This window comes from Danio rerio, chromosome 2 (assembly GCF_052040795.2).
Source record: "Danio rerio strain M-AB ecotype USA chromosome 2, GRCz13ab, whole genome shotgun sequence".
Lineage (NCBI taxonomy): Eukaryota > Metazoa > Chordata > Actinopteri > Cypriniformes > Danionidae > Danio > Danio rerio.
In genome coordinates, this window is record NC_141022.1 from 20,334,102 (window position 1) to 20,347,110 (window position 13,009).

The 13,009-nt window shown below is 36.9% G+C and overlaps 1 protein-coding gene and 1 long non-coding RNA gene across 23 annotated transcripts in view; one reads left to right on the forward strand and one right to left on the reverse strand.

Moving 5' to 3' along the window:
* The window catches only part of ptprfb (protein tyrosine phosphatase receptor type Fb), a 368,772-nt gene that overhangs the window by 38,671 nt on the left and 317,092 nt on the right, over positions 1–13,009 (reverse strand). For all 22 annotated transcript variants that reach the window (NM_001083576.1, XM_087240178.1, XM_087240172.1 and 19 more), the window contains 2 exon segments: positions 421–533; positions 12,775–12,935. In NM_001083576.1, coding sequence (NP_001077045.1) covers positions 421–533; positions 12,775–12,935 — 274 coding nt within the window.
* Positions 3,739–8,980, forward strand: LOC147837062 (uncharacterized). The gene is made up of 2 exons (XR_015478382.1): positions 3,739–7,119; positions 7,317–8,980. It is a non-coding gene; the product is annotated as an uncharacterized LOC147837062 (long non-coding RNA).

A 13,009-nucleotide genomic window follows, 5' to 3' on the forward strand; every position in this document is an offset into this window, starting at 1 on the left:
CTTTATGTCAGTGATGGGCAGATTCACACACCACTGACAGAACCCTCTGATTACAGCAACACTCTCTCACTTCAGTCATGATAGGCATGTGCACAAACACATCCTGTTTATGCCTGTAAATGACACACTGCTGGCATATGTTGAGGTCTGTTTGTGTACAGACAAAATAATATCAAGGTTACTGAACGACATCCAGACGATATGATTCTACAATCAACACTGTGCACTGTATGTTTCGAGTATGTAATCAAGCTAGGGAATGAATGAGTGTATGTATATGGTGATGCACTCAAAATATCTCAATCTGAGTCAGAGGACAAATGTACGCGTGCATATGCTGGAAAACACATGGGGCTCTGGCCGACTGAGAAAGAGTGTGTGTGTGTGTGTCTACAGTACACATGGTGTACGCTGTATTACCTGGTGTCTGGTAGTTGAGTCTCCTCATTTCGACAGGATCGGATGAGCTGGCCAGAAGACAATCCTTCACACCACCCGAATGATCGTCTTTTGGTAGGGGGGAAGCCCTCTTCCTGTAAAAGCAAAATGGAGTCAGCGTGAGCACTGATATTGATTCATTCACACCGCAGCAGTCTTTACTGACAGAAGACCAGTACAAAAATGGACAACACCATGAAAAATGTAAGAGTTTTGAAGGATGGGGCAACTGAAATGTGAACATTATAATCTGAGTTACAAATGAACGATAATTATACACAAAAACATTTTGTGTTGTGTGTTGACTCGATATAATATAATATAATATAATATAATATAATATAATATAATATACAGTATGAGTGTGTGTGTATGGGTGTTTCCCTGTACTAGGTTGCGGATGGAAGGGCATCTGCTGTGTAAAACATATGCCAGAATAGTTGGCGGTTCATTTTGTTGTGGCAACCCCTGATATTTAAGGGACTAAGCTTTAGAAAAATGAATGAATGATAATATAATATAATATAATTTAATATAATATAATATAATATAATATAATACAAATAAAATATAAGGTGGAATGGTGGCTCAGTGGTTAGCACCATCATCTCACACTAAAAAGATGGCTGGTTTGAGTCCCGGCTAGGCCAGTTAGCATTTCTGTGTGGAGTTTGTTCTCCCCGTATTTTCATAGGATTTCAGAAACAAGGTGCTCCGGTTTCCCCCACAGTCCAAAAACATGCGATATAAGGGAATTGGATGAACTGAATTGGTTGTAGTGTAAGAGTGCGTGTGTGATTGTAAGTGTGTATGGGTGTTTCCCAGAACTAGGTTGCAGATGTAAGGGCATCCGCTGCGTATATACGCTAGAATAGTTGGAGATTCATTTAGTTGTGGCGACCCCTATTAAATCAGGGACTAAGCTGAAGGGAAATTAATAATATAATATAATATAATATAATATAATGAAATATAAAATAATATAAACAATATAATATAACATAATATAATATAATATAGTATAATATAATATAATATATTATTTTAATATAACATAATAAAACATAATATAACATTTAATCAATATTTATGTAAAGGAAAGGCATTGTAAATTCACAAATTTATTATATAAATTAAAAATTCTACATAATATAAGCGTAATACTGCATTTTCGTACACTTTAATATCCTTTTCTGACAAAAAAAAGCTAATTTCAAATGTCATTAAGTGTATACCAAAAATCTGGTCACATCTATTTAGAAAAAGAATAAATTGATGAAATATTAATATTCAGGGCTCGAATGTAACTTTTTGTTAACTAGGTATCACCAGTGCTCCCAACTTCAGAAAATACCAGAAAAAACTTGGCAAATTCCCCAAAAATAATAAGCACCACTGCAAATGGTGTATTAACATATTTATTGTATTTGAAGACAACATCAATCAGGACTAACAAAAAAATTGAAACAACTAACTAATGCTGTGATGACTTATTGATAGTTGCGTAATTATTCCAAAATGAACGTCCAATAATTATAAAATATTAATAATGATGATGACAATAATACTAGCAATGAACTGCAATTCTCACAATCATGCTGCCTTTAATGTGCTTGAATGTGAGGTTTGTGCTATAAAGTCTTACTGTTACATTCAGAAAAACAAATCTATGGTTTGCATTAAAATTAAGAATTGAAATTTTATAAATCTATTGTGTTTTCGGCTTAGTCCCTTTACTAATCAGGGGTCGCCACAGCAGAATGAACTGCCAACTTATTCAGCAAATATTTTACACAGCGGATGCCCTTCCAGTTGCAACCTATCACTAGGAAACAACCATACATTTTCATTGAGACACATACACTACGGACATATTAGCTTACACAATTCACCTATAGCTCATGTCTTAAGACTGTGGGGGAAACCGGAGCACCCGGAGAAAACCCACGCAAACACAGGGAGAACATGCAGACACAGAAATGTCAACTGACCCAAACGAGGCTCAAACCAGCGACCTTCTAGCTGTGAGGTGACAGTGCTACCCACTACTTGTAATTTTAAAATGCAAAAAAGATTTCTTCTACAGAACATAAATGTAAGATTATAATAAATCATCCAATCCAATGCTGAAACCTAGCCTAAATGTTTCTTTTATGGTAAATGATAACAAAACGCTAACGTAGACATTTTACTTGCACTTCATATGCTTCCGATAAGTGTAAACTTGCTTCTGTAAATTTAATGTGATGTGTATCACCTTGGTCCCATATACACCTACTAGCACTACACCAGTATGCAGGTGACCTCAAGACTAATAGAGGTCGACTACAAGCCGCACAACTGCCGAATTTGCTTTCATGAGCTCTTAAAGACAACAAATTAATCAGTCTGAAAAGCACGTGCCTCGTTTCCTGTTAAAGCTCCTTTGCTTTTAGAGCACATTAGGATTTCCCTCTGGGAAGCGAAGGGGTCACAGTGAAACGGACTAAAAGCCAAATAGCGTGTTTGTACAGCGCCTCGCTCAATTCTGTTAGCAAGCTCACTAAATATTCAGGTTGCAACGCTCCTTGTTTGTGGGGAAAACAAGGCGACTCGGTAATTAGCACATCAGCTGGATGGCACAACACCGGTAATTACGCCACTGTAGCACCTGCACTCCCGAGTGCGCTCTTCCAGCAGGTAAAGCTGTCGTGTACACACGAGCACGCACACACACTCTCAGAGACGCCGAACATCTGTCAGTGGAAACCCGTCCTCAGACACACGGACACAAATCCCCAACCAAAAGAGAAGAGAGCCAACTGCAAGCGGAATTTCACATCTCGCTGCACTCAATTTGTAAGGTTCAGAGCGCCGTTTTCTGGCTTTCATAAAGCCTGAATGAGGCTGACACCAGTGAGGCGAAGGGTCTTCAGCAAACGCCGCTCAACGGAGCTTCGCTAATCACTCTAGCGCTGGACACGTAGCCGCTAGCCTCTATTGTACAGTAAGTCTTTAATTATTCAGGCTGGAGTTACTACATATACACTGGAGGCTGAAAAAAAGAGTTCCCACTCTAATTCCCTCGCCATTACAGACTGAGAAGCATTTCAATTATCTATGATTATTTAAAAAGTATATGGTTTAAAGTTTCTGTGAAATCTAAATAACGTTTTTTAGATGTTAGTATATAAGTATGCTAGACTTCAGGATATCTAGCTATTGTGCTTCAACACTGAGACAAAATTAGCATTTACATTATATAAACATAGAAAGTTTGCAGTTTATCACTTCCGCCTACAAGAATCAACTTTTTTTTATGTCATCTCATACTTTATATGGTTTCTCATCAAATCTTCTGACCAATCAAATGTTCTCTAGTATTGAACAAGTCCCACCCCCTTTAAATCACTTGTTTGCTTTTCATTCAATGCGTTTGATCTCAATCACTCTCACTGGCAGAGCACTGATATAAACAACATGCAATTGCCTGTTTAAAAAAAGTGTAGGGGCTACTCTTTGTCTTGCTCTGTCTTCATGTTTCAGTTAAAATTGTCACACATTGAACAAAAAGCATTTTAAAATTGTTCTAGCTTGAATATCATTATGAATATTACTATCACTTTAATAGCCATAAAATAAATAAAAATAAATCACTGTTTACTTGTTTGTGAATGTTTTCTCTCTCATATTTGATAACATGATAGTAGTTTATCAGTATGTTAGTCTTAAGGATATCTATAAGATAGTGTGCTTAAAAACTGGGATAAAATCAGCATTTAAAAGATGTAAACATCCAAACAAGAAGCAAACTTTTTTTTTTGACGTCACCTCATACTTTTATATAGTTCCTCATCAAATCTTCAGACCGATCAAACGTTCTCTGGTATCGGACATGTATCGTTTGCTTTTCATCTGATGCATTTCAAAGATATGTACATTAGATGTCACCTATGCTATTGTTGTCTTTTGGAAGGAATGCGTCGATAGAGCCGCCGTTTTAGTACAGGGTAACACTCCTTTGAAATGAATGTGGGATCAATGTGCTGTGAAGGACCGTCCTGGTGGTCAGTATGCAAATATTTTTTTAAATTCTGAAAATTATAATTTGACATAATTTTTCTGCATCGTTGGATAAGTGACCGCACAGGCATTACAGACAAAGGGTATGTATCATCCTCCCTACCTGTTAAACTTGATCTAACTTGATTGGTCTGTGAATGAATCTCCATTTTGAATGACTCGTTCACTTAGCCGACAATAATACAAATGAGTGTAGCATTGTTGTCATTTTTTATTTACATTGATTGCTTATTTTAGTCAACAAAACTAGCATAAGCCTAGTATTTAGTTTGAGTTGGTGCTACTTTGCCTCATTGTCAGTGCAGCAAGAGACTTGTATTATCATCAACAATGTTACTTGTTGAGCACAAAAGCACAAAACATGTACAAAAACCAAATCTTACCCATAAAATGTTCTGCCTTTGTGCATTGTTTTCTTTGTTTGCTCATTACTACACCTGTACACAGCACTAATGTCTGGCTTTGCAGTTGACTAGTGCGGTAGAATGATATTTGTCCTGGAAGGGCTGTACAAATGTGGCGGCGCAATTGAAACATGCTCAGGGCCGATATGCAATATAAAGTGTGTATATCCATGGATGCATTTGAGCTAAATACCTCGCACTGGCAGATCAATGTTAAAAAAAAGATCCTATTGGATGTTTTAAAAGGGGGAGGGGCTTCACTTTATATTTAATATTTTAGCTTGATTATCATTATAAATATTACTAGCACTTTAATAGCCACTATGATAAATGGATTATTTACCATAAAAAGAATCACTGTTTACTTGTCTTTGAATGCTTCCTCTCCTGTATTTGATAGTAGTTTAACAAACTTTACATTTAGCTTTTCTTTTATCTACATTTGAACATTTTTAAGTAGTCATTTTAAAGCCTGAGCTCTTAAAATGTATATTATCCTAACATGTTGACCTTAATTAAAAGACACAGCTTAGCGACTGGATTGGATTTAAGAGACTGCCACTTGAGGAGTGTAAAAATAATAAAATCATGGTTCAGAAAAATAGACTAATTATAACAAGAGGCATGAGACAGCGTGATATTAAAAACAAAGTGTAGAAAAATTACAATTGGAAAAAAAGAAATTTAAATCTAAACCAACAAACAAAAGTCCCTGATATTCCATGACTTGGACAAAATATATACATATACAATTCCCTGAATTACAATGTCTGTAATAGACCTTTCAATATTCGATGATATTCTAGAAAACCCATGACCGTGGGAAACCTGTGAAAAGAATCCATTTTTTGTGGTTGGGAATGAATCGCAGAGATGAAAATAACAGAAAATGGGCATTTTGCTTCAGGAGAGAAAGTGTGAATGTGTGTTAGAGAGATATTTTGTACATTAGCCAGTGAGAAGGAGGGGGAAAGAAAAGAAACAGAACAGTTCGGTGGAGGGAAATGTCAGCTTTCAAGAGGAGAACATTTCTATTTGGGCAGCCGCCGGGCTGGCATTTCCCTTACAATGGGCCATTCAGGGCTCAGGTGAGACGGCAGAAAGGCTGACTGCACACGCTCAGACTGACTGACCTTCAGGAGGAGGTGAAGGATCAACATGAACAGAATCAACACAACACGGCAAAAAAAGAAGAAAAAAAAAACACCAAAAATAAAACATCACGATCACAACAGCAAGCATGCACCACTGGATCCACGCAAACCCAATGGACTGGAGCTTTTCAAGGACAGCAGGGTATGATGGTGAGCTACTGTTAGTCTTCATACCAGCACAGGCTCATTGGAAATACGTTTTTTTCTTTTAGGAAAAAAATTACATTTTTCCAAATACGTTTCGCTGCAGCTTTTGATAAAAGATCCACTAGATGGTACTGCTTCCATTTTTTTTGCAAATCTGAAATATGTTACTTAAGCTGTGTTTGTAATAATTGTTATATAAACAATCTTATACATGAAAATTGAGGCTTGTCATAGAGATCACCTTGTGATTGAGTGACCTAATCCCTTCACTAAACACAATCAATAGTGTTTTTACAAGTAAATGAAAGATTTTAGATAGCTTTAACATGTTTTGTGGAACTGCGTTTTACTGGACTCAGACCCGAGCATCACAAGTACAACATTGTACCAAGTGAGCTACTGAGTAAATTTCCCAGCAAACGATTTTGTTTAATAGACGTCTAATAGACAACTAAACGTAGACAGCTTGGCTAAAACAAGGCGAAATATGGTCTATCAGTGAAAACCTAATAGACATTTAAAAATAGCCCAAAACTAGAGTAGTCGTCAAATTGCCAGATAAGACAGAGTTTATATGTGTAGTCACTAGACTAGTCTAGTTTGGCCTATTCCATCTATTAGATTTTCATTGACAGCCCATATTTAGCCTTGTTTTAGCCAAGACTACTATGTTTAGATGTCGATTAGACATCTGTTAAAAACAACTACACTGAAATAATTGATTTACTATTTTTTTTAAATAAGTGTTGCAAAAGAGAGTTGCAAATCATTTATATGGCTTGAATTTAAACTAGCAAATTAAGTAGGAATTTACCAAATTCAATTTGCTTGTTTAAATTCAGCCTAAATAAATAGGACCATAAAAAATGGCCTAAATGCAATGAAAAATTATTATTCATTGTACGCCAGAAAATGTGTTTATATGGAAATTGATAGGTAAAGAAAGGTATTTGATTACAAATCATAGACACTCATATGTTGTTTTGGTATTTATTTGGTTTTGCGCAAAGAACGGCACAAAAAATAATCCTTTATTCGTCAACTATTTGTTCTTATAAATATCATAAGTGTGCAAAGAAATACAAGTTGTTGGCATTATACTACACCTTAGCTTTCATTTTACCTAGAATCTGCAGTCAAATGCAATTTGTTTTTGCACATATTTGCACACCTAAGCATGTATTTCCAATGAGCCTGTGTTGCTTTATTCCGAAAGTCAATTTCAGCGATCTTGTTTTGGATGAACTGGACTGAAAGTCATTCAAAACAACAGGCTGGTGAACAGTAACAGTATCGGCCGATCGTACAGACCCTGCAGCCGGTGAATAGTGAGACGGATGACACTTCCAAAATGAAAACCGTGACAGAAAGACACCTGGCCATTGGTCTGAAGGTACCTACCTCTCCTGTTTGCTGCATTTGTATGGAGCGGAGGAAGGAAGAGACATGTGATTAGTGGCTGTCAGAAACCCTGAGACCCAAAGTAAGCCATGTGGATAACCTTGCGTTTCAAAAACATCTTTCAGAAATCGGACATTGGGTTTGGAGACAGGGAATAAAAAGGGGGAATAATGAGTAGCGCTGATATGTAATTTGAATGATTGCTTAAATAACTGACACTCTTAACCTTGAAATAAAGCCTGACCTCTTAACTCTAAGCTTGAATATTGAGCATGAATATTGAGTAGGTTAGCATTACTATTATTTTTTACTGCTATATAAAACAGACATAAGAAACAGACAGCACTGGTTATTTAAACTATATTATGTTTTAATAAGATTTTTAAGTGGTAAATAGGGCAGCGCAGTGCTCAACCACATTTTATTTGTGATCAGATTTGGAAAAGGCAGTGGTAGAAGTGCCTGACAGCGATAAATAACACAGCATGCGACCTCACTGTCAGTGTGAACAGACATTTAGAGAGTGAAAGTGGAGAGCAGCAGTTATCAGACCCACAGCCTTACAATAGCAGAACTCCTCACTGGACTACGGTGCCCGCAGCGGTGGGCAGCACGAGATGACAGCTTTTAGAATAGCATCAGCAGGGTGTGGCGGCACAACCACATAACCGCTCGCCCGCCGAGACCCATAGCTGACGCTGCCGTTTCACTGCAGCATCTCTGCTCAAAAACAGCCTCAATTTGACTCACTGCGAAGCTAAAAGATCCATCAGCGGGACCAAAATGGTGGAACGCTGAGAAAGAATCCTGAGGTTTGCTGTGAAGTAAGGGCTTTTTACTAAGACGGGCTGGTAGTCAGTACTGTATCAGCGTTGTGAATGGGACCACCGGGTCACGCCGCAAGCTACATGTCTGCCTTATTCGGCTGAGTCAAGATGTCATTATGAATAATGTCCTCCTTTTGTTCTCTCCGCGGGAAAGCTAGCTAAAATTAGCCACATCTTGTTCCATGTACAAAGCAGCCCTGAATTCAGAGTCACGCAGTCCATGATGTGCAGAGGTGTATTTCATCTAAAACCAAACCTTCACAGAGGCTTGGATTTGTCTCTGTCACATCCACTCAACTTTAAAAATAGTTTCAAACTCCCAACAAAAATGAAAACGCCGGCCACCATTTTGTGTAATATAGAAATATTTAGATAAATGCAAAATAATAGATTTAATTTACAACATCTGAGTGAGAAACATCCAAAATGAACAGTCATTATACATAAGTGACCCATATGTTATATGTTGCAAGGGTTTATTTTTGGCAATAGCCAAAATACATTCCAAGCAAGGTTTAACATGAACTTTTTTTGATCATCAGCCACTGTGGCTAGTAGATTTCCAACATAACTAGCAACTCGCCATTTTCACTATGGCCACAATTTTGTAGTTGAGAAAATTTGGCTTTGACATGCTAAAATTACTTTAGTTAGATTTCCACATGCCTCATTCATTTCACTTTTTTTTGTGTGTAGTGTATGACAGTGTACATGAGCAAATGGTTTATGGTTTCATAGGGCCCTATCATACACCCGGCGCAGTGTGGCGCAAGGTGCGGCGCAATACCTGTTTGGTAGTTTCAGCCTGGCGCAAGAGTCGTTTTGAGGCGTTGCGCTACGCTGTTTAAATAACAAATGCGTTAGCGCTCATATGTGCGTCCATAGGCGTTCTGGTCTAAAAAGGAAGGCATTCTGAGGCGGACTGCTGCCGCGTTGCTATTTTGAGAAACTAAAATAGATTTTTCATTACACCAAAACAAACCCGGTCTAAACTCTGGCGCAGAGTTGCGCCTCGCTTACACACTGCTTAATACGCACAAGAGAGCAATAGGCAAATATCTTTACATATGAAAAAATTTAAATATTAAGGTTATATATAGGATATAATAAGAATAGATATAGGATATAAATATAAAGGATTAAAATATTACAAAACATATTATTTTCTAGCCTACATAAATATGAAAAACCACTGCTTTTATGTCTTCTTCATCTCAGGAGGCTTTTTCAGTTCATTCATAACAATTTGCTTTTGTATAATGTTATTATTATTAGCAGTATTTTTTAATATATCCATATTTATATTTGTTTTATTAAAACAAGCTTAGATTTGCCCACCTGCAGGTTTTAGACCATATGGGGCACAGCATGTGTTTCAGGATATAACTCTTTGAGCACACTTCGTTAATATTGTTCATTTATTCGTTTGCTGGAAATTAGAACTGAATTTAGAAATAGTTTTAAAACGAATATTCGCGCTTAACAAACGCAATTAATTATTTATAGACTAATTGATGTCTGTGCGTAAAGGTTTCCCTATCCAAGAGCGAAAGTGAAAGTGATCCATTATCTCTCATTCTCACACAGTAGATGCTCTGTTTAACAGTTTTCTGTTAAAAAACTGCACATGGACCGTCAAAATAGAGCCCATAGTCACATTGCAGTTAGCTTTTATTTCACATGACTTTTCAGGGCTCAACACTAATGATTAAACAAATGTAACTCTTACCACACCAAATAATTTAATTAATAACCAAATTACATAAATAAATAATTATTTCTTAGCCACAAATTTTAAATAATGTGTCAAAGCATGCTAAATATAGCTGTATACATGCACTTTTTACAACAAAACCTTTCTTAAAAAAACAATTAACATTTAAAAAAAAAATTGTTATATATTATTGTAATCTGTCCTGGCTAAAGGTCTCAGATCACCAGTTAATACATGAATAAGGAGTTAACTTTCGATTGAAGCAATGTTATTGTAAAAAAAAGGTAATTAAACTGTATCAACAAAAATAACAGTGAGCAATGAAAGCAGGTAAAAACCTGCCTTAAGGCCAATTAATAATCTGTTCAAAGAATGGTTAAATCTATCATCACTTTTTGTCCAGTCTGTTTCAAAGAGAATTAATCACACCAGTCTCGTTTCCATGCACGGGAACGGGAGTGCGAACACTTCTTAAATAGTCGTGCACATCACATTCATCACATTTGCTTTTGAGAAAACTACTAACTATTTTCAACTATTTTCCAAAGTGGCCTGTGGGAGTGACTGTTTAACAAAGCTGCCACAGCTGATATCGACCTGCATTTGGGGGGGTGTTAATGTCAAGTCCTGATTGTGTGGGTCAAAATATTTGTTTTTTTATGCCAAAAAGATTCAAGATATTAAGTCAAGATGATAATCCATCAATATACTTTGTAAATTAAAATAATTAGCTTAATAATGTGAATTCCAAAACACTCAATTTGCACATATTTAAAGGTGATCTTTGTATCTCAGCCAAACATTGTCCTATTTGGTCATAAAAAACATACATCAAAGGAATGCTTCTTTAATCAGCTTTGTGATGTTGATGTATAAAAATGTACACTCATGACTGGTTTTGTGGTCTAGGGCACAGGTGTCAATCCCTGTTCCTGAAGGGCTGCAGCTCTGCACAGTTTAGTTTCAACCCTGCTCCAACACACCTGTAGATTTTAAACAAGCCTGAAGGTCTCAATTAGTTTGATCAGGTGTTTAATGGAGAGCTGCGGCCCTCCAGGAACTGGAATTCACACCTGTTGTCTTTGGTCACATACTGTATGGTATACTGAAATGTGACATCCATCTTTTCAAGATCTAATGATTAAAACAATATAATCAGAAAACTTTGAAAAGGCTTGAATGGATTTAATGTGGAGCAATGACTTTATGCAATCAATATATAAGTGTCCTTGATGGCAGATCTAGCTGCTGATTAAAATGATGATTCTGTAGACTTTAGAAACAATAGTTTTGAAATTGTGGTTGAGGTGGCGAATACGCGTCAGGGTGCTCAATGTGTACTCAGACCAAGATAGGAATAGTGATTGAATAGAAAATGAAATATGCTTTACTTGATGATCTTGCAATTGTAAAAAAAAAAAAAAAAAAAAAAAAAAAAAAAACAGGAGATTTTTATGCTGTCACAGCAGTTCATCTTTATTAGATATATAGGTCCGGATCAATATAGCGCAAAAATGTGCTACTGATTGGTGAAACATTCATGCAGTTATGGGTTATTTCTGCTGATCATTAAAGCTAAAAAACATAGTGTCGTAGATCCAAAAATGGTGAAGATATCAAAAATGGATGAGGTCTTTCCAATATCAACAAGATTTGGTAACATTTGCTTAGTGCTTAGTTACCTTTAAAGGGTTGCTTCACCCAAAATGACAGTTTTGTTTTTGATTACTCACCATCAAACGTCCAAAGACATGTGCTGCAGGTGAATTGGGTAAGCTAAATTGTTGGTAGTGTATGTGTGTGAATGAGTGTGTATGGATGTTTCCCAGTGATTGGGTTGCAACTGGATGGGCATCCGCTGGGTAAAACATATGCTGAATAAGTTGGTGGTTCATTCTGCTATGGTGGTACCAGATTAATAAAGGGACTAAGCCGAAAATAAAATGAATGAATGAATGAATTAAATTCAGTAGCTTTTTCATCTGCCATACACAACAGCAGTCTGGTGACATTCAAAGTCCAGAAAATGAACCAGAATCATTGTCAAAACAGTCCATGTCACTTCAGTTGTTCAGCTGTAATTATACGAAGGTCCAAGAACACTTTTGTGTGCCAAAAAACCTGTATAACTTTGTTTGCCAGGTCTTCTGCCTCAGGTCATAGCACCTGTTTACTAAGGACATTTTATTGCTCATGTGTTGTGCTGCTGAATCTAATGGCAATCTGTCATACTGACCATAATAAATGCACACCCTGACCTGACAAGGAGAAGACACTGGTGAACAAAGTCATTTGTACATTTTTTTGGCACACAAAAGTGTTCTTGGATGCTTTGTATAATTACAGCTAAACCACTGTAGTCACAGTCAATGTTTTCACAATGGTTTGGGTTCCTTAACTGAACTTCAAACATCTCTGGACAGTCGCTGCCATTGAAGGATGAACGAGCTCTTGTATTTCATCCAAAATATATTTATTTGTGTAACAAGGATGAACAAAGTTTTCTGGGATTCAGAACAATGTGAGGGTGAGTAATTCACGACAGAACTGTCATTCTAGTTGAACTCACTCTTTAAAGACCACAACTGCTGCTGAAAGAAAGGACAGATGCAAAAACACTTGCTCACCTTTTGAAGAGCAGGATGGCGATGACTATGATGATGATGAGCACCACAGCGAGCACAGGGCCCATGACCCAAAGCATCTCCGGTTGGTCCACACTGCGCTGCATTTGGTTTTCACCCTGCACTATGATGGGGTCTGAGTATGGGCTAGCCGAGAAGGTCCGCTACAGAGACAGAAAGCAAGATATTCAAACCTTAGAGCAAAATACAACCATTACAAAATGTTACAAGACACAAT